General features: G+C 36.1%; 1 protein-coding gene across 1 annotated transcript in view; it reads left to right on the top strand.

Moving 5' to 3' along the window:
* Positions 1–22,728, top strand: part of SLC9A3 (solute carrier family 9 member A3) — a 49,795-nt gene that overhangs the window by 19,675 nt on the left and 7,392 nt on the right. Inside the window, exons 2-10 of the mRNA XM_066328821.1 lie at positions 5,003–5,305; positions 10,034–10,194; positions 12,263–12,341; positions 13,090–13,267; positions 14,147–14,367; positions 16,274–16,476; positions 17,261–17,350; positions 19,188–19,258; positions 21,430–21,559. Of these exons, the coding sequence (XP_066184918.1) occupies positions 5,003–5,305; positions 10,034–10,194; positions 12,263–12,341; positions 13,090–13,267; positions 14,147–14,367; positions 16,274–16,476; positions 17,261–17,350; positions 19,188–19,258; positions 21,430–21,559 (1,436 nt within the window). The remainder of the gene's footprint in view (positions 1–5,002; positions 5,306–10,033; positions 10,195–12,262; positions 12,342–13,089; positions 13,268–14,146; positions 14,368–16,273; positions 16,477–17,260; positions 17,351–19,187; positions 19,259–21,429; positions 21,560–22,728) is intronic.

Genomic DNA, 22,728 nt, shown 5'->3' with positions numbered 1-22,728 from the left:
CTCTGAAAAGTAAAGAAGCACAAAGGCTTACAGTGTTCTGCTCTTGCTCTGGTCAATGGCAAGGATTTTCATCAGCTTTTCTTCAGAGAAAAGAAGAGCAGAGAATCAAATCTTGGAGCTCCAATTAGAAGCACCCATGGCTTGATGAAGTATGATAACTTCAACTTTATAAGTGAAAATAAAAAGTCAGAACGGAAAACAGATTAAAAAGGTAGTGTCAGTGCATATTTGAACCAGTAGTAAAAATGCAAATGGGAGACCTCACACCTGCCACTAACGCTGATAGGAGTAGTTTAGAAATGTTTTCAGTTTCATATCTATGCTTTCACGGAAACTATGGAAATGATAAGGCTGGACATATATTAATTTTATAAATTATTTTATGAGTCCTTGGATTTTATCCAAAGACACGTGGAAAAAAAATCAGCAGAGAATGACCATCATTATTATAGGTCAATTCTTGATTTTTCTGGATGATACGTTGTGTACTGTGCACGTGCAGTAGCTGTGGTGATTGACTGGAACAGTGATACCAGCTGCAAAAATAATTTCACTGTTTTCAGAGAATTGATTTTATGCTATCAAAGTTAATGGAAATGTAATTATTCATTTGAAATAATGTTGAAACGACTGCATAAATCCTGGAATTTAGCAGTATTTTAAATAGGTTGTTTCAGAATTTTGGTTTTGCAGTGATGTATTTTCAAAAGGATGTAAAGCTATCTTGAATTGTTCATTTCAGCTGAAAATAATGCAAAAATCTAGATCTAAGATATTAAAATATTTCCTTTGATAAGAAAAAAATCAGTATTTACTAAAAATAGATTTTGTTAGTGATAAAAAAAAGTGAAAACCCTACTTCAGAACTTTTTTAGGTGTCTACAAATATTACAACTTGAAAATGAATTGTACAGTATCTATTTATTATTTTAAAATTAATTTTTTCTTTCTTTTAACCAGTCTTCTTCTCTTCATTTCTTTGAGTAAGTGAGAAAAAGCTTATTCTGTTGAATCACATCTTCCAAAGCAGTCATAGATGGCCTTAGAAAGCAAGAGGTCATTCACTGAATGCTATAAATTCCATTTAAGGATTTGATCTCAGTTACTGGGTTTATAAAAGGCCATAAATCCCAACTTACTTCTTAAGTGACTCATTCTTTGAGTCAAAAGAAAGTGATTCCAGCCACCACATCACTGATTGCTAATTTGTTTTTCGTCTTTTTCGTCAGATAGCTTAAATGCTACAGTCCCTTACCTGGATCTCAAATGAAGCATCTGAAAAAAAACCACAGGATGTTCCTACTATGCAAGTGTTTCTTAATTTTGTAGAAAGCTTTTAATTTGGTGATGCTCAGCTTGAATTTAAACACTTTACCCAGTAGCCAGTCCAACCCACTTTCTAACCAAGTATAGCATGTACTGGAAAGGAGGCATATGTTTAACTTTTTCTTTAATACTGTATCTAGAATTAGGTAGAAGAATTCCAAATGCTAAATGTTAAAATTTATAGATCGCAAAATTATTATTATCACAGTTATTTTTTTTATGCCATGAACTGTCAACAGGTGTTCTTCTTTTACCCTTTCCCTCTCTTCATTAAAATACTTTAATGTACTTTTCCTTATTAACAGTAGTGAAAGTAGATCATTTCATCTCTAGGTCTGTCACAGAGTAATTTATCTGTGCAGCACTGCATGCTATCCTCCTTCCTGATAGTTCACATCACATCAGAATCAAACTAAACTCCTTGTCCATTAGGAGTTTACAAACCTTTCCGGATTGTATTTTGCTCCTCAGTCAGGTGAAACACCTAGTCATGCTAGACATTTAGGTGTAATTAACGCTTCCACTTCTAGTTTGTCAAGGGGACACAATTAATTTTATGGGACAGCTTTTGGACTTCTTTTAGACAAAGGCAAACTTTATGAAATGGAAGTCCTATCATTATGTCAGTTTGTAATGCTCTCAGAATATGTCAGAGACATTGCTTCAGAATAATGAATTACAAAAATAAATATTAAGGAGTGAATTTGGAATGAATCTATATAAAATTCCACAAATGTAAAATCTATGCATAATGTACAATCTTGATTAAATATATTTTATACACATAGCCAAAAAAAAAAAAAATCACTCTGTGAAGGTGCAAATATGAGCTCAGACATTAATCTAAGTTCCAATTGCTTCTCAGTCCAAAGCTATTTTATTGAATTTCATCAGTTTTGGTATTTTCTTTTTATATATTTCTATGCTTACAGACATATTTCCATTAATCATATAGCATGCTAACTGCCTGAAGAGCTAGCCAGGCAGTTATCTTAGAACAAATACAGTCTGGTTTTCAGATTTTGCTTGGGCCAAATACAAAAATAAAAAGAGGCTTCTCTAGAGCCCATTCATGCAATAACTTTCCTGTCCAAGGCCTGCATCCTTAAACTAGCAGAATAGAATAATTTGTTGCCGATAGTATTAAAATCTGGTATGGGTAATCAGTGGGTTGGAGTTCAAAAGGAGCAGAGACAGATAAGACAGAGCTGATTCACTGGGGAAATGCAACTTTTAGGAGGAGACAATGCTACAACCAAAATCAGATTGACTTTCCAGTATTCAAAACTGGTTTTGGTTGTAAAGGGGGAAAATCTGCAGAATATGAAATTTTAGCTGGGCATTGTTTTATTTTTCCAAATGCGTAGTTTTGAAAAGTCTTCACAGGTTCATTTTGAAATTTTAACTTTACCTTCTTGTAGTCATGGCTTATCTGCTAATTTAAGAGTAGGAAAAACAGACTTTGGTTAGTAAGACTAGCTCAGCAACATTCATTTTCAGGGATAAGGAGATAATCCCCTCTCTGTGAGGTGATAAATTAGTTGATAATTCACTGACTGGAAATTCAAGGAATCGAGAATGACTCACAGGAAAGAAGATAAATGCCACAATTTTTACACATGGAATAGCAGCTGTTTTATTTAGTAGTTTATTTTTCTTCATTTAATTTCCTCTCTCTTCTTCTTTTTTAATGCAAGCCCAAGAGACTTTATAACAAAGAGAAGAAACTAACAGAAAAACCAGAGTGTTTGTTTCTGAGAAGTGTTACTCGTCTCTTGATTACATGACACTGATGACATAGACAGCTGGAATGGTTTAGTCAGCTTCACTGAATGCAGTTTGTTTTCATGTCTGATTGCTTTTGTATTAATCCCACTTTTTAACTGTGTTCTAACATGTTTTCAAGTCTTTTCTGCAAACACTCAGGAACATCTACATTCATCCTCATTACTGACATAGTGAGGCTGTGGTCACTTTTCCTTTCATGTTTTCTATTCTGATGAGACCATGAAGGTTCTACAGCATAAGGAACCACATTACTGTGGGGCTGCTGTAATTATGGATGGTGCCTGTGTAGATGCAGCCAAGGCAGAAGCCAACGGTTCAGGAGCGGGGCCCTTAAAACACTCTCAAATGTAACTAGTAAATGTTTGACAAGGACAGATACTTGGATGGGAAGAAAAACAATGGTCTTTCAGTAAAGTAAGCTGGTCTAAGATTTCTACATGGTCATAGGAAAGATTCTTCCACTATGGCTTAAGAGTCTGGAATCCATAATGATGGGTTCTTGTCCAAGCTAGTTCTCAGCTAAATTGCATTAGCATTGCAACAGCTTTAACACAGCTGATGTTCAAACCAGGAGAAACTCGGTGGCCTTTGCTAACATTTTCTTCCTGAAGTGTAACTCACATTTTCAACACAAAGCTATGCAAGTAAAGCCACATTTATTAGGTCAGTTTCACAAAGTACCAGGGTTCAGGCCATCTGGGACATATAATTACTTAAGATAAACTGAAGGACAAGCTTACAGAAATCCCAAGAAAGTCAATTAAACCTCCCGTCCTTACTATCAAACACTTCTTCCTCTTCCTCCTATTTTATGTTCCATCTTTCTTTGTAGACTTGACTTCTCTCTGTTCTTCTCTTTGCTTTTTTATTTTCTTTTATCTGATACCTAACAAATGCACTATAAATATATGTTGCCACATGGATTTGCAGTCTTATTTGTGTTTCTGTCACTTTGACCAGCCTGTTTTTTCTGTCTGGTCGTGCCATTTCTCTGTCTCTTTAGATTTGCTCATGGCACTCAGTAATTTTCCCTCCTTCTAATTATTGGCTGGTTTAATAGTTTGACCACACAATACTATTACATATTTTGTTGTGATAGGTAACATATATTGTTTGTCTTTATTAACAGATTTTACAGACTATTGTAACATACAGATTTCATGACACCTTACACAAAAGAAAGCAGCCTGTTGCAGAACCATTCCCCATAAATACATATTTGAAGGAACAGATAAAGCCTTCATTCCTTCAGAAAGCCTCTGAATTATGAGAAATCCTTATTAGGGATGTCTTGAAGAAAAGGCTCAAAAGGGATCTCCCAGGATACAAGCCTCATTCTGTTCCTGCTGCAGTCTACGTTATCAGAATATTCTTTATAAATTTAAAAAGAATTGTCTTGAAACTAGTTTTCCTTTCAGCATCCTTATTACATCTTCCAATAAGCCTGTTAATAAACTGATCATTTTTAAAGATAATCATTAGGAGGCTGGATGTGTATTTTTAGATACAGAAATAAACCCTGATGTCATACATTTCCAGGACTTCCCCATTGCTTTTCAGCCTTGCACTTACTGCCTTGCACAGAACATCATCTTTCCCTAGACAGATCTTGTTAAGAGAAGATAATCTAATGAAGGATATAGATGTCATGGAATATTGGCTTCATACAAGTTAAAATATGCTGGAAAAAATCTGAAGATCAACTTGTTTTTTTTTTTTGATTATTCTATAAGTGCCTGTATCCCAAGCATTCCATGCACGCTTTTGGGTCTAACCACAGTGAAAGCAAGAAATTTGTGTGGTGTCAGAATTGCCAGCTAACAACAATTGTTGCTCAAATTGTTTCTCTATTTAATTTCTGACTCACTGTTTTTGTGTTTCCTTACAGTTTTCCACTTGTCCCACAAAGTCACTCGGGTGGTTCCAGAAAGTGCTCTGCTGATTGTCCTTGGTCTTTTCCTCGGTGGCATTGTATGGGCAGCAGATCACATTGCCTCCTTCTCCCTGACACCAACCGTATTTTTCTTCTATTTACTGCCCCCCATTGTTTTGGATGCTGGATATTTTATGCCAAATAGATTGTTCTTTGGAAATCTTGGCTCCATCCTTTTGTATGCTGTCATTGGGACAGTCTGGAATGCTGCCACAACTGGCTTCTCTCTCTATGGTGTCTATCTGACAGGAATAATGGGTAAGTTTGATCTGTGAAGGCACAGTTATGAATGCCACTGTATATACTGTTAGATGGGTGATAAGTTACAATTTAACAACTCTTTCCAGCAGAAAAATTAAAATTTAATGGGTGCAGTTTTTAATGTCTTTATCAAATTTAAGAATGACCTGAAAAATCTTCCCTAAGGAAAGTATAAAAACTACTTGAAATCCATGTCTCATATTGTCCTGCTCTAAATGTGTGTGTACACTCTCAGGATAAAGCTCAGGATTCTTTCTGGTCATGGACATCTGGAGAAAAATACACACTAAAGGGCTTGTTTCTTTCTGCTGTGATAGAAACATTAAAGGTTACTCTGAAATGGAAGTGTCTTCCTGAAGTCAGCTTTAGTATTATGTGTTATGTTATTTAATAATAAATGTTATTACTGTATTTAATGTTATTAATGCAATTAAGTGTTATTTATAGTAAGTGTTACCCAATATTAAGTGGCTATGGAGTGGATATTTATGCATGAATGAGCTACACATCTCTTTAACATTTTCTGAGTCTGGAAATTGTAACTGAAGATCTGTAAGTTTTACAAAATGAAGTGGCAGATGTCTTACTAAAAAAAAAAAAAAAAAAAAAAAAAAAGAAGAAGAAAAAGAAAAAAGCCATTTTAATGGGAGCAGTCCAAAGGGGCTTGAAAGGGTGGCTGATGCACAATTTCCTAAACCACAAATCCAAAAACTGAGGGTATCCTATTGTCCTATTGCTTGTGCTTTTCCCAGAGAAGCTGTGGGTGCCCCATCCCTGGAAGTGTTCAAGGCCAGGTTGGATGGGGCCCTGAGAAACCTGATCTAGCAGAAGGTGTCACAGGTAGTGGAACTGGAGGGTGTAAGAAGTCCCTTCCAGCACAAACCATTCTATGATTCCAAACACACTTTATTAGTTACACTGAGATACAAGGGCACAGGGCTGCTAGAACAGGCACAGAGCAACAGTAGTGAATCTCTACAGACTTTCATTTAAGACTGATGTTATGTAATTGCAGATGTTTGTAATATAAACAGCTATGATAGATACATTTTTGGTATTTACCTTAACTCTTACTCTAGAAGGAACAATAATTTCTTTAGAAGATACAAAGGGGACAGCTCAGATGCAAAAATCTTTGACTTTTTTAGGTAGATAAGAGATTTACTGTGCTTTAAGCAATATATTTCATCCACAATATCACATTTATAATTAAAATAAGGTTTTCAGGAAGAAAATATATGACAGGAATATTGCTGCTGCATATTGGAAAACTATTTATTTATTTAAATATCCAAGATGCTTGGAACAACTTTAAAAATATGACCAAAATTATTTTCTTAAAATCATGTTTTGGGAAATATAATTTATGATAATTTCTTTAAAAATATGTTTATATAAGTCATTAAAGGGAAAGGATTGACTATCTTACAACATGTGAAATGGAAAAGTTGACTGTTTTCCAAAATTTTATTTTAGGTGAAAATTTCACCTAAATTATTCTCCTCCCAATCTGTAAACAACTTTTGACTAACTGCAAAAGCTGGATTTGATGATTACATGTTCTGTTTCATCAGTATGTAAATATTTTAGTGACAGTGTATACTAGAACTCTGAGCTTACAGCTACACCAGGGAATCAACCCCCACCACAGGTCACAGCTAAAGCTCTACAAGAGAAATATGGGGATGTTAATAAAGGCGAACAATAAACTGAGATGTCTGGTGAACTTTAATATTTAGAAAGAGCATTATTGTTATACTGTGGGGTCCTGTCTTTGCCATGAAGACCTACTAGAGTTCTAATTTCAGCTGTGAAAAAGACCAGAGAAAGCTGTCCCTGATTCAAACTATGTCATTCTCCAGCAAAGCTGAGTAGGAGTCTAAAATATCTACATGACATAGACTTACTAATCCACTAAATCTATTGTGTTGACCTCCAAGAGGTCAACAAGATCTAAGCATCACGCTTTGTGAGAAACCTTGCTGTTGTTACTTGCTGAAGATAGTTGCTGAGAATGCTGAGTTACTAAATTTTTAGAAAAGTTCATAGTACCTTCTGGTTGAAGTTCTATGGCATATTTTTTGTTTTATCCTTCTTGTTCTACAATTGAGGTGAATAATGCTAAACCTAGTATCATTAAAATGTAGAAATGTAAATCCACTACAGACTAAGATGAACTAAAACCAAATGACTTCTAGCTTTGCCGTTCAATGGGCCTCTAGTACTGTACATTAAGCTAGGAGTGCATAATCCAAACTGGATTGTAAAAATTTCCTACAAAAATAAACAACAAAAACATCTCTTTGCTGGCATTCAATACCTTTGCAGATACTATAATTTGCAGAAGGAAAATGGAGAAGGTGATAATGATAAAGAAATCGTTTTTAAAACTGAAACAAAAAGATTAGCACATTAACTGTTTACCATCAGTCATACCAGTCTACTTGCACAGAATAGGAAGAATTATGTAATACTAGGTCTTCCAGGCTGATTGCATTGCATTGTTCATTATCTGCTGGTGAACTAACACTTGAAGTATTGTGGTTGAGACTAATGCTTAAAATAGTTTTTCCTGTACAATCTAGGTCATAGCTGCAACATGCTGAGTATGTCTTAAAGTCTTATACTGGGCCCAGTGAACTTATCTTGGTCACTGATGAGCTGGAGGAAGCCATGATCACGTACCAATTGAAAATAACTGCTGTTATTACTCTAAATGAAAGTGATTTAGAAACTCCAGGCCTCTTGACAGTGCTCTGTAGGAATTCCAGATGTGTCCTAATCACCCCACAAATATTTGCTTACTAGCTTTACAAGTCTTCAAAGAATGTACCAATTATTATAATTGGTAACACATAAAAAAGATAAGCAATCTCAGTGAGCCAATTTATTTTCAAACCTTGCGTTGTATTATACCCTGATATCTGATAGTTATTGTCATTGGGTTTGTTCCTTCTTTAGGCCTGCCTGAGAAGGACAACATTTGGTGGAACCATTGCTTACTAGGTTTAAGGCTGTTCTCAGAATTTTTGGCATAGACTTAAGGTCACTGTCTCGATCCCACTTCCATGCTAAAACTGATAGGCTCAGTCCTTGCTGTCAGCTGGATATGCCCAAGTGTGAGCAAGACTATTTATCTTCTTGAAAAAATAAGTTAGTTATACATCTGTGCAAGCTATGAATTTCTGTTTTCAGGGCCATACCAAGATGCCTACAAACTATATGGAAACCTTATAGATATTCTGATTGGCAGATACCAGCTAAGAGAATATATACATCTGCAGTTCCACTAGAGTATTGGGCATTGTCACATATAACAGGATGTTTTCTACTCATCTCTCTGACTGCCCATACAAGTATCCTTTTCTTGAGTAAATATGCCTGTGCCATTTTGTATCAAAAATATTTGGAATCTGGTTTCTGTTTCAATTACATTCTAAGCACAAACGATTTTGAATTTGAAAAATGACTTTTCAGAGTTCTTTTTAGAGGGGTAGCCATGTTGTTCTGGAGGTACCTTCCAGGCACTACTGATCCTGTGGCTAGTGACTGTCATTGTCTGACTCATGCTTCAAAACCATTTAATTAGATGAATTTCTTCTTTACCTGTAGAAATCATGCTCGATAATTTTGAGCATGCGCCTCTGCATTGAGTTTTAATGAATGAATTCTCAACCTGTTCCTTCTTTGCTATTCCTCATACAGTTTTTGGCATCATCACTTCTTAATGAACCTTGCTTCCTCCTCCATCCATTAATGAACACAAAGGGAATTTTACTGTTCAGAAATCTTATGCCCAGAAAAAACGACTGGATTACCACTCTTGATTTCATGAAGAGTAGATTTTGCAAGGTATTTAGGAAGATGAGCAAAGCAATTTTTGTGGCGCTGCTTTTTCTGCTACTTTTAAAATGACAGTGAATGCCTGTCTCAGTCTGTTTGCATAACTGAACAAAATAACCTTAATAACTAAAAGAAAGTTAAAAAAATACTGGGTTGCACTGTCAGCAGAGTTTCAAAACTTTTTCAAAACTAGTTTCAAAACTTTTTAAATCATTGCCAAAAATCCCAAGCAGCTGCACAAACACAACAGAAACGTGCTGAAGTATATTTTGGTCCTTCATCTATTCTTTTGGTCCACTTGCAGACAATTTAACAGCCTCATGAATTCTAATTTGGGAACAAGTGGCTTAGCCATACCTATCAGTGAGTAAGGAGGCCACAACTAGTGTTTAGCTGTACAGAGAGCAGTTAAACACCACTGCAGCAGTCCTTAGTGACCGAAAGTCAAATTTGACCTGTGACATGAAGTATTTTGGAACATTTATTTCAGAAGTGCTGGTATGTCCCTCTTAACATCTGGTGAGTTGTCAGTTATCCTGGGATAATTTAGTCAAGTTAGACAAAGTCAAGTTAGATGCCATACACAAATAGTAAGTCAGTTTATATCTGGAACTGTCTTGCCACAAGAACAGGCCAGTACTGGTCCTGCTCTCAAAAACAAATTTGATCCACATGGGCCCATGCTGAATCCAACAAAACTTGTATGATACAACATGACTCGGTGCAGAACTTTTTAAGTAGTCACTATAACACGCTTTTCAGTTGATACTTTGGCATCTCTGTTTTGCAGTATTTGGCATTATCTGTAATATTCCAGACTGTCATTATTATTGATTATACAGAGATGATTCTTCTTATAATTTGTTTGCTTTGTTTTTGAAGGTGAAATGAAATCTGGGCTACTGGAGTTCCTCCTCTTTGGCAGCTTAATTGCTGCCGTGGATCCTGTAGCTGTTCTGGCAGTGTTTGAAGAAGTCCATGTCAATGAAGTTCTGTTCATCATTGTTTTTGGAGAATCACTTCTGAATGATGCTGTAACTGTGGTAAGTAAATTATATATCCCAAAGTCAACTCATTTCAAGGGGATTTCTTCTGAAGTGTGTTTTCCCCTTTTAAGAAACACTGTACTCTCTGTGTGCATCTACACACAGGCTATTGTAGTGCAGCTCATGGTGTTTTCTGTCTTGCTTACAAACACTAGATATTTGAGCATGAAAGCTATTTGGACCTGGTAAGTGACATAAAACATACAATCCTGGGTTGGACACTTCAAACGAAGTTTCAGGGATGCATGGTCTGTTTTCCTTTCCTGTTTAAGCAGGGCTTTCATGACTTACTGAAATTAGTTCCAGGGATTTTAAGCCTTCCTTTCCTGTTGTTTTTTAATGCACATACATTTTTCTGCATAGCTGTGTTATGCTCATAACTTATATGCATACCTCAGCTAGTGAGAGAGAAAATACTCTTCTAAGTGTTTATGCCTGCTCCCTCAGTTTTACTTTGATCAGATTTTATCAAGCAGATGTATAAGAAAGAGTCAATTTGGGGGAAAAAACAAAGTGACATTTTAGAAAGTTTCTGCTTGGGTTTTTTTGTTTGTTTGTTTGTTTGTTGGTTTTGGGGGTTTTTTTGGTTTTGTTTTTGTTTGGGGTTTTTTGCAAACAGTTTTTTCAATTTAGAAAGTCTTTAATAGACTTAAAAATGCGAGTAGAAATCTAGGATTCTTTTATTTTGATTGAAACACCTTTTCTTTTCACACATTTTTTTTTTCCCCAGAATAAAATTGTCAATAGTTCTGTAGCGCAGTGTTAGTGGTCAGGGATCTGGAAGTCCTAAGGCAGAAAGATGCTATGCAACCAAGTTGCTGTGCAGCTTCAGTTCACTTTTGGATCATTTCCTATTCCTGCACCTGCCTGTCTGCAAGGAAGGGTAAAACAGGTTTATGAGGCTCAGTGACTTAACTTTTTGCAGCCAAGGAAAAAAAGCACTCCAAGGTCATTGGCAGCAGCCTAACTGTCCACATGAATTTGAAAATGATGGTATGGCTTCCAGAGAAACTTGACTGCCCTTGGATATCAGTAGCATTAGTACTTCTGGGGTATTGCCAGGAACAAATATTGAAATAAACCTCTGATGAACTCAAGTATGACATCCTTAGCTTTCAAAAGGAAAGGAGTTTTTGTTACTGTGAAATGAACACAAGTTGACAAATAAAAGCAAGTTTGATTGTTTGCTGATATAAAAACAGAATAGCAAGTATGATCCAGAGCTAGAAAGCACAGCCTATGGGTAAATTTGAAACAGTGGAGTTAATATCTTGAAAAAGGAAAGACTGGAGGACAGAAGAAAGTGGATGGTATAGCATTCTTTAAATATGTAAAAGACTACTTTGACAGAAAAAAAAGTAACCTGTATACCGTGACTGGGTGAATATAAGAATGATCAAGTTTGGCTGGAACAAGGAGAGCTGAGAAAGCCATAGTAAAGTCCTCCTTCATCATTGGAGGAACTTAAGAGCAAATTAAATGGGCTTGTTTCGAAAATTATGGTCATATAAACCTCCTTATCCACAGGTATATATAAGGTGGATTCTTTACTTTCAGCTATATCACTGTTAGTCAATTATTTAAGAAGTTTTAGCACAATTATTATATTCTCTTCTGTGTTCAACTCATAATATATTCAACATATTTCAGTTCAGTATCTTACTATTAGCATATTATTATTGTTTTATTAAGCATCTTATTTATCTTATACATGTGAGTAAATGAATCTTTCAAATAAATACCTGGAGTTTACAGCGAGAATTGCTTTAGAAAACATATCTATATAATAATGCTTTTTATACATAGGGGACATATTGAAGTGATATTGAAGTGAGAAATGTAATGTTGTGAGGTTTCTTTGTTTGTCTATGTTTTTTTGTTTGTTTGTTTCTTCTTGGCCCACTGCATTTCTTTTATTTTGAGAAAATACAAAATTCTCTCTCTGGACAGAATTTCCCTCAGTCAAACACAATTTCAGACTTTATAATGTTGAGGTCCCTAAAGAGATTATTTTAATAGGGCCAGTTCAGGAGCAATTATTAAATTAGTCTACTTTTCTTTCCAGGTGCTGTACAATGTGTTTGACTCTTTTGTTGCAATGGGTGCAACAAATGTGACGGGGATTGACTGTCTCAAAGGCATAGGTGCGTAGAAGTGAATTCCGTATCACACAATCAGTGTATATATGCACTATTTTAAACAAAGTATTATTATTATGCTATTGGCAACTGTTATTTTTCAACCCTTTCCATTATTACTTATATTCATACACTCACATGGCATAGGCAAATGTCTTCAGAAATAAATTAATAAATATTCCTGAATATTTGGGAAACTTAATCAGATCTGTTTTCTCTTGAGGAGACTCAACAGATGTGGAGACCACCAAACCTGACAGCCACATATCTTTTTTTTGTATTTAATAGTATTTTCTTAATTTCAGCCAATGCTCTTCCTGCATTCCAGGAAAGCTGAGATTGCATATGGGCATTGCCACTCCTTATCACTGATCACCACCAAGTAATGTTTGCCAGTAACTATCATAAAATTTTGCCTGAAAATTTAGTCACTATTTCCCATTCCATGCATTGCATAAAACTAAATTATCTTATGAATAAATATTTCAATAGTGACTTTGTCATATTCTATAATATGCTTTTGTAAAAATATTTGTTTACGGAGCATGGGAAAAAATAGTACAAAGAAATGTTGCGGGTTTGAATAAAAGTAAAATGGTGAGGCTTAACAGAAAAAAAAGCCTTGAGCCTGGAAATGAATTTGACATGTCCTCCAAATTTTTCTGTGATTTACTGGGCATTTGCTGTCCTCTCTCTGGAGTTCAAACCATTATATTTCTATGGTTTAAGCTGTGTTAGGTGTTTTGTTTTTCAGTGTCATTCTTTGTGGTGAGCCTCGGTGGGACACTGGTTGGCATTTTCTTTGCATTCCTACTCTCATTGGTCAGTCGTTTCACCAAGCATGTGAGGATCATTGAACCTGGATTTGTGTTTATAATTTCTTACCTGTCCTACCTCACAGCAGAGATGCTTTCTCTTTCCGCCATCTTAGCGTAAGTCTCTTTTTATTACTGCCTATGAAAGGGATGAGAATGGAATATGGTTTTTAAAAACATTGACAGGAAAACCTAAATTATATGGGACAACTATTAAATACAACACTCATTAAGTTTATGCTGGATATTACTATGTTCACACTGCAGTAGATTACAGTTTGCAAATACTGTCATTCAGCCTTGAAAAGGAATGTAAGTTTCCCAGTATCTGCTGAGCAATGGGGGAATTCCTTTGCAAAATACAAACATGACTCTTTCCTCTCTGATATTAATAATACTTCAAACTTAACATTTGTCCATTTGTGCTGACATCTTTCCCTATAATTTGAAACTAAAGCAATATTTTTCTAAGGCACTGTGTGAATGTCACTATTTTCTGTTCTCTCTCTGTCTTGGCTGGCCATTAACGTTTGCCTAAATGTTGCCTGTTTTGACTTGAGTACCTCTGTGGCCTTTCTTCTCTCAGTATCCATTGATTCCTGGCATATTTTCTTCTCAGTTTTGCTTGTCATGTTTGTAGATGATACAGTAAGTGTGTTCAAGGTCTGAAAATCTTTCTGCAAACAGAGCATTAGTTTAAGACTATGTCTAATGAAAACAAGTTTGAAAACAAGGTTTGCATTGAAAGCAGTATAGTAACCTGAAGAGAATTACAGTCTGTTATGTTCTAATGAAATGCTGTCTTCAGGCCACTTGAGGTCACATCAGCATATATGTTTAAGATATGCTTTTTACCTAGGGTAGACTCCACAAGTGTAAATGAGTGTATATTTTCTTAGGAATTAGTGGCGTGTTTTTATCACTATGTGACAGACAAATGGAAATAATATTAAATGTTGCAACAGAAATTTTCTCAACAATTGCTTCTTTTTCTAGGATAACCTTCTGTGGCATTTGCTGTCAGAAATATGTCAAGGCTAACATATCTGAACAGTCTTCTACAACTGTAAGATATACCATGAAAATGTTGGCCAGTGGAGCAGAAACTATTATCTTCATGTTCCTGGGTATTTCAGCTGTGGATCCACATATATGGACTTGGAATACAGCTTTTATTCTGTTGACTCTAGTCTTCATCTCAGTATATAGAGTTATTGGTAAGGAGGTGACCTTCCTGTTCTTGCACTGTACTGCTGATGCAATCACATATTCTTTATCCCTCTCCCCAGAAAATATTTGGATCTCTAAGTTTGTTCCTTTTAAAACATTCGATTTATTTTAGTTGAATTTATTGTTGGGTTTGGGTTAGAGTAGAAGAGTAGGCTCTACAGTAAGTTCTGTCATACGCTGAAAATATAGCAGGATTTCATTATTGGTGATGTGTGAGGATATGAGTAACCCAGCAGTTAACACAATGTGTTCAGTGGCTAACCTTTGTTGATCCAGCAAATGGTATTGGCAAAATCTCCCAGTAAAATGGACTTTGTTCTTTAACTTGCAGCCTAACAAAAGATGTGACTCTTGTTAGTCATATCTTCCCTTCAGCTCTTTCATTTTGGCACTAAAGAGATTGTCTTAAGCTAATGTTATGGTTGACTTCAGGTTTTAGGCACACAGTGATATCAGACCATACATAATTACACTGCGGATTCTCTGGCTTAAGAAATAATTCTCAGGGAGTGATGAAAAAATGAGTAAATAAGGCTGGGGCAGGTAGGGATAACCTACTGTCAATTTACTGCATTTATATAAGTTCGCAAACATTTCAAAATACCAATGATGATTTGCCCAGCTACATAGTTCTGCTATAGTTTTGCTAAAATTGCTAAAAAGTTGTAGAATGAAGTACTTATAGAGAGTAACACACACAGCAATTTAGTGTGTGTACTTACCCATGGGAATAAGTTAAACTAGCTTATTTGCCTGTCTGTCTTGACTTAAATTCAAATGACAGGTCACACATCTATCTAGCTGGCAGTTTTCCTAGATTCTGTTTTCTTACTCTGTTGAAGCTCCTGAGCAGAAATGAAGTGCCTAGCTCCTTGCCCTCCTTTTCTAAATAGTCTGCAAGCATTGCTCATTTAGCTGCTTCTCAATAACTGTTAATGGGCCTAAGGTGCTTAATATAGTTTTCCATGTCTTGTCTGACACTTTTTATATTGCTCGAAGAGTGGTTAACAATCCTGTAATAGATGTGATTAGTAAATAGTAAACATTTGGCAATAAAAATAAGCACCCACTAAAGTAATTGATCTTAGACATTGACAAATTAATAAATACCTGCTGATATTGTGCAATTATTGACATAATTGCAGTTCTCATTCCCTGGAGGAGTCAGATTTGGTAGCACTTCCAAGGTCCCATCCTCCAGAGGCCCTTTTTACAGTGACAAGACACTTCTCTTGGCACAAGTTCAAAGTTCTCTAGAAAAAGAAGGATCTGTTCTGCACTGGTTAACCACCCTGGCCTGCTGCAGTAGGACACACATGCCATGCCAGTCACAGTGTTGAAGTTTTCCCCTCTGTATGGTGGGAGTTCTGGGATTTATTGAGACAGTTAGAGCCTTAGGTCTCCCACAGCAGGCAGCATCTCACCTGTAGGTCTGAAGATAGTGTTAGCATAATTAAACAACCCTTCATAAGACAGTAACTTAAATGTCATTTTCAGTGATTTGCAAAGGGTACCACACTCCCTAAATCAGTGCTGTTTTAACCCATTTCTGTTAACTGAACCTATGCACTGTAACACTGGTTACAGTGCTAGAAAAAAAATCTGTTCTTTCTTAATGAATTTCCAAGGTCAGCACATGGCAGAACTTTCCCTGGAGTGCCTTTGCTAGAGGGCAGCACTCTCAGAAAAGCTGCTGGCTCACAGAAGCAGCTTCACCTAATTCCTTTGGCTCGATGTAAAGAGAAGGCACCAATTGTGCAACACAGTGATAAGAGGGGGTAAATGGTGTAGATTATTATAAAGGCAGACTGGTGGCACCATTTCTGTTACACACCTGGGATACTGACGTTCCATAAAGGTATTTCTAGACATGCTGACCTTTGTTTGTTACAGGTGTTGTTATACAGACGTGGATTCTTAACCGCTACAGAACCGTCCAGCTGGAGATAATAGACCAGGTGGTGATGTCCTATGGAGGACTACGAGGAGCAGTTGCTTTTGCTCTTGTTGCACTTCTGGATGGTGATAAAGTGGGAGACAGAAATCTGTTTGTCAGCACAACTATCATTGTTGTGTTTTTTACTGTTATATTCCAGGTAACTTAAGCATGCTTCTTGCAAGGAGAAGGAGTCCCCCAAAAGTACTGAATGCTTAAAGCAGTTCTCAGCTGAAGGTTGCATATTGTTTCACTGAACCAAAAGCATAATTGAATTTGTAATTTTAGTAACAAAGATCCTATTTTATGTTTTCATGTGGGACCACATGGGGCAAAACACAATTTCCTCTGTGCTAAAAATTGTTCAGTCTTAGCTGCTTGGTATTAATAGTGCCAAGTTAATATCTGATTAAACATCCTTTACCTCATGTGAATAGCTATAGGGAACACTGCTTTTAATGGGCAGATACAGTCAGTAAGCTGATCTATTTGAGCCTCAGTCCTTGTTTTAAAATATAGCAGCAAGCAGCGGGACAAGAAAGTATTTAGCACTTTCTGGATGAAAAAACAGTAATTTAAATGAAAATATGTCAATTGATAGCAGCTTGCAATATTTTCTGAAGTGTATTACAGAAAGTTTAGTTATGTTTACAAACTCCTGATTTGTGTAGAAAATATCACATTCAGTGGCATAGGAAACACTTCTACTCTTCCACTACCGTATTTTCCCTGTAGATAATATAGTGTTCCACTGTTGTCTTTTCAAACTTTTGTAATAGGAGCTGAGGGTACTGCATTATTTTATCTTCTAGAAGGAACAGAAATCAACTGAGAAAGTATAAGAACCACCAAAGAACACACAAATGTGCTTTATTTCTGTTAACCCAGCTGGAGGAAAGTCTAAGAGGACTTCCAAGTATTTATTGTCATGTTTCAATCTTTAGGGCCTGACTATCAAACCTTTGGTACAGTGGCTGAAAGTGAAGAAAACTGAACACAGAGAACCAAAACTGAATGAGAAACTTCATGGCAGAGTAAGATATTTAAAAAAATCCCCTCATGGTATATTTTGGATTTTTACAGAGCACCTTAAGAGAAAACAAAATTGTTAGTCAAAATCTCTTTTTTTTGTATAGGAGTGGGCTATCAAATTTCAAGAGCAAAATCCTTCAAACATTTCAAAAGTTATTTTTAAGTTGCTGTTTCTCTTTGTTTTGAGTCCTGTGAGAGGATACTCATATGAGAGGTCTGGTTCAGTGAATTCTTGAGAATTCAGTGGGGCTGGGAGTCCTGAGGAAACAGCACAGATGGAGTATGCTGCTTTCTCTTCATCTAAAAGATGAGAGTGATTGATGACTGCTGGGGAAAAGTATGTCCAAATAAATATTTCTCCTTCTCAAAACCTGTTAATTTCTGGAAAAGGTATGAAAGCAGGCTTTGTAGCTTGCATATTATATAGAAAGATAGTCTGCTGTCCAGTAAAGGGTAATTATACACTGAAATTTCAGATTAATGACAACAGTTTTAATTCGGTGTGAATGTTGTATGTCCCTGGATCTCTTTACTCTTTTAGAATATTTTGAAACACAAACTTTTCCAATTCACTTTCACATCACATTATAAAGTTTTCATTTGGTAAAAGAAAACATAACCTTCTAATACAAATACAGGTTAACGGATGGAAGACTATAAGACATTACAGAATCATCAAGGTTGGAAGAGATTTTCAAGAACATCCTGTCCAACTGTCAACTCATCACCACCATAACCACCCCTAAATCATATTCCCAGATGCCACATCCAGACAGTTCTCATACACTTCCAGAGACAGTGACTCCACCACATCCCTGGGCAAATTATTCCAGTGTTTATCACTCTTTCAGTGAAAGCTTTTTTCCTGATATCTAATTTGAACTTCCCCTGGCACAACTGAGGGTCATTTCCTCTTGTACTTTCACTTGAGACATGGCAGAAGAAGCCAACACCCACCTGGCTACACCCTCCTTCCAGGCAGTTGTAGAGAGTGATAAGGTCTCCCCTGAGCCTCCTTTTCTCCAGGATTAACAACCTCAGCTCCCCCAGCCACTCCTCACAGGATTTATGCTCCAGACTCTTTATGCTCCCCAGCTTTGTTGCCCTTCTCTGGACACTCCAGCACCTCAATGTCTTTTTTGAAGTGAGGGGCCGAGAACTCGACACAGGACTTGAGATACAGCCTCACAAGTGCCAAATATCAGCAGTGGTGTTCCAAACCTAGCACTGATATATTGTTCAGTAATTATTCCAATGTTCAGAGTGGAATGTTAATAACCATACACAGAAAAAAGGCTAAATTGTACCTGCAGCTGCCTCGATTTGAATCAAGAGTTCTAAGCCTTGATTTCTATCAGCCATCTAATATACTCAGTATGAAATTTTGCCCTAGATATTAAAAGAATGGTGTCTACTTCTACTCTGAGGGGAGTATGAACTCCTGAAACATTTAAAAAGAATCACTGGGGAAATGGTTCAAGTGAAATAATCACCTACACTAATAGTGGCAGATGTACTTCATAAGGCAGAAATGGAGATGGTAAAATGAGTCCATAAAAGTTTTAAAATTGAAGGTTAAAATGGGAGTTTAAGTACCTACTCATTTAGACCCTTGTAATTCAAGAATACTTAGTGGATTTATAAAGAACTGAAAAGGAAGTTCAGGAGCTTTGAAGAAAAGCTTATAGTAGTTAGTACTTCTGTAAATGGGATTTTTTTTTTAACAACCATAAAATTGTTCTACATAGTTACCTGCTCTAACTTGAAATAAATTCAGCTATTTTCTAATTATGCTTTTTTATTTCTGTAAAGATATTAATTCCACTGTCACTTTCCTAGGCCTTTGATCACATTCTTTCTGCTATAGAAGACATTTCTGGACAAATAGGCCATCATTATCTGAGAGACAAGTAAGTAGTAAACAATTTAGAATCTTGAAATACTGCTAGGAAATAAAATCTGTACATTATAACTTTTTAAGACTGTGAGTCTAGGGAAAGCAAAGATGCTAAATGTAGTTAGAGGTTACATACTGAAAATACAGCAAATGTCAAAACTGTATTTTTGTCCCCTTACAACTAGAATCTCTTCCACAGTTCAGATCATGCCTTTGCAGGTGCCTCAATTCACAGGTGGGGTCATTCTCTCAAGATTAGAGAACTGACTGTTTGCAGGAGTTTTCACCTAGAATGTTAATGTTGGGGTTTTTTTGTAATACTACATTTTATGAACTATTTATGTGCGGAGGCACTAAAAATCCTCAGCTGCAACTATGCTAGCTGTTTATGCTATCTCTACAATGATATGTTCAACACCTCTGAAAGTTATGGCAGAGGATGCTCTGAAATTGCTCTGACATTTTCAGCCTATTAGTCTGAAACCAATAATGAACCATCCCCTCTGTGTATAGTTGATTCATCTCAGAAGAAGCAGAATTACTCAGCTGAAAGACACATCATTTCCTTTAAAATACATGTGAAGAGTTACCCTTGTGATGGACACACTTCCATACCTACATGAATAAATGTAGGAAAAAAGGACATTAATTTTGGCCATCCTTAATAGAGTTATTTCAAGTTAGGCCATTGTCTCCCTTGAGTCAGGTCATTTCATAGGTGCAAACATGAAGTTTTGACCTGCTAACCTCTTGCTGACTCAACATGCCAATTCCAATCCAAAAGCCATGTGGTTGTGTTAGCTTTCTGCAGAGCACACCCTGAGAGCTGAGTCTGTTAGCTTAGGTTTAGCATTATCATGCAAAACAATACAATTCCTAGGCTGAAGTTAGCTTGTACTGGAACTCAAGCGGAATTGCTCACCTGCATCCAGTTACAGAGACAATCTCCTTCCTTTTCTTTTGCTCTTCATTCATTTATGCAGTGAAGGATTTTCCTGAGGCACTCCATTCAGAACATCTTTCTTTTGGTCTAATTTTGTGGTTTACTTTTGGGGAATGAATTTCAGTAGGCTATATATAATATAGGCAAATACATCTCCAGTTTTGATATATTGCCTCAAAAATAGAGCTGTATTTCTAAAGTGGCAGATTAGCATGTGAATCCTTGCATGTCAGAAAGTAATCCCCTTGAGTAAGAACAGAAAGAGTAGCTTAGTGTAGATTCATGGCTGGGTATGTGGTTCACGACTAATGTATTTTGAATGAGACCATCTTAAGGCTGCCTTTTGGACTCTGTGTACATGAAAGTGTTGCTTCCATAAGGAAATGGCAACCCCTAGCATCCTCACTGATGGGTTCAGGTGTGGGTGCCTGAATTAGAGCCTGCTGGTCAGATGTTCTGGCCAGAGAAGTGGAATAGTTATCACTTATGTGAATAATATTTAACACAAAAAGGTTTAAGCAATCTGAATCAAAAGCTGTAAACTCAAAATGGCCGTTGGGTGAGATGGATAGAGTCATCCTAAGCAATAGTCTCCAAAACTGCCTCATGCCCTTTAGATGAAGTGTTGAGGAAGTTAGAAGAAAGTACAACAGCCTTAAATATTTTGGACCCTAAACATGACAAGGCAGATACACTACTGTCAGACAATCTTGGAAGTGTGAATCATTGAAAATACACATGGCTACTATCTCCAGAGCACAGTACACAAGTGGCATAAATAAGGCCCTCTGGTAGAGCTTCTGGAAGGGCACTGTTATACTGAACTGATTTTCTGGTCTGGCTGTCCTGCAATACACCTGGGGAAAAGCAGATTACTTTCCCAACAGCGGAAGAAAATTAAACATAATCAGAAGTGGAAAAATAAGGTAGCATGATCTTCCAAAGTATAAAATGTGTTACTGACTCTGAAATGGGATATTGTAATCATAGCTCTCTTGCAGTAGTGTTGAGTAAGTGAACTGATTAAATGCTTTGTGACAGCCGCATAAGTCTGTAGCAGGCTTTTCCTTGACTTCCTTTACATGCTAATTGAAAAGCTTCAAGACAGAAGTGCCTCACATTCTGCTGTTCACCCTTTTTTTCAAAGTGTTTAGCTCAAAAAATATAATTTATGCTAAATTAAAAATGCTTTGAAATTAAAATTGCTTGTTGCCATTAACACAGTTTGTTTAAATTATCAGGTGGTCCAATTTTGATAGGAAATTCCTCAGAAAAATACTGATGAGAAGGTCTGCTCAAAAATCAAGAGACCAAATCCTTAATGTTTTCCATGAGCTCAACTTGAAGGATGCAATTAGCTATGTGGCTGAGGTACTTACAAACACTTGTTGACATATTATAGCATCATTTAGAATTTGATTTTTTAAGATTTATACTATAATCTACACTTGATGTATTGCAGGAGATGCACAAAGGAAAACTATTTCCATCTCTGTTCTGCTTTTTTTTTCTTTTAAATGTGTTTTGAGTGTCAGTATTGCCAGTTTGAGAAGCTGTAGTTCTCAGTGTTCTGCCTGATCACCAAATGCTAGTATATTGTTCTTACTTCAGTGTACAATTCTGTTGCATTTTACTGAATATCTGTTTCTGTATTTATTACATGAAAAAAAATACTGTCATTCTGGAAGGATGTTGTCATTCTAAATGTGTAAACAGGGTCTGACTCCTGCAGGATAGTGGTTCTATGTGATGACAAGTCTGATTTGAAGAAGCTCACTTCCAAATGATGAAATGATGTGCATATGTGGCCAAAGCATGGGACTGCTAATCTCAATCTGCCAGATCATTGTAACATTGACCAAAAAAAAAAAAAAACCAAACCAACTTTGTTTTGTTTTGGTTTTTGTTTGGTTTTTTGTTTGTTTGTTTTGTTGCTGTTGTTGTTTTGTTTTGGTTGTTGTTTTTTTTGTTTTTGTTTTTGTTTTTGTTTTTTAACTTATATTCAATGGAATCATAACCCCCACGGTTCAATAACTAGGGTTAAATATACTACAAATATCAATTGCAATCAAAGAATTGTGAAGCTAGGGAAACTTAAGACTTACAACAGGAAAAAGTTTTAAAGGAGATTTGAAGAAGATTTTTTTACTTTCTGCAGGAGTACTGCAGCAATGTTGCCTGACAGTGTAAGAATTCCTTATCTTCTTCAGTACGAAACTAGTCACCTTAGTTGAAACAGCTGAGAATGTGCAGTACTGACACAGGATAGTTTTAAATGACATATTTTTAAAAGTGGTCTTTAAAATTATGCTCAATCCATGCCTATAATCTCCAATTGAATTAATTTTCACAGTTTGGTGATACATCAGTTAATTTCTATAATTTAAATAAAAACTACTACTATGATTGATACTACTACTACTAAGCTTTTTTTTTTTTTTTTTTTTTTTTTTTTTTAATTGAGTTACAGCAAGACAGTCTTCTTAGTCTTCTTCCAATGAAGCATATAATTTTGGAGATTGAATTCAGAACACAAGATG

Source organism: Sylvia atricapilla, chromosome 1 (assembly GCF_009819655.1).
Source record: "Sylvia atricapilla isolate bSylAtr1 chromosome 1, bSylAtr1.pri, whole genome shotgun sequence".
Lineage (NCBI taxonomy): Eukaryota > Metazoa > Chordata > Aves > Passeriformes > Sylviidae > Sylvia > Sylvia atricapilla.
Note: the sequence above shows the minus strand (reverse complement) of the source record. Positions and strands in the feature narration are given on the sequence as shown.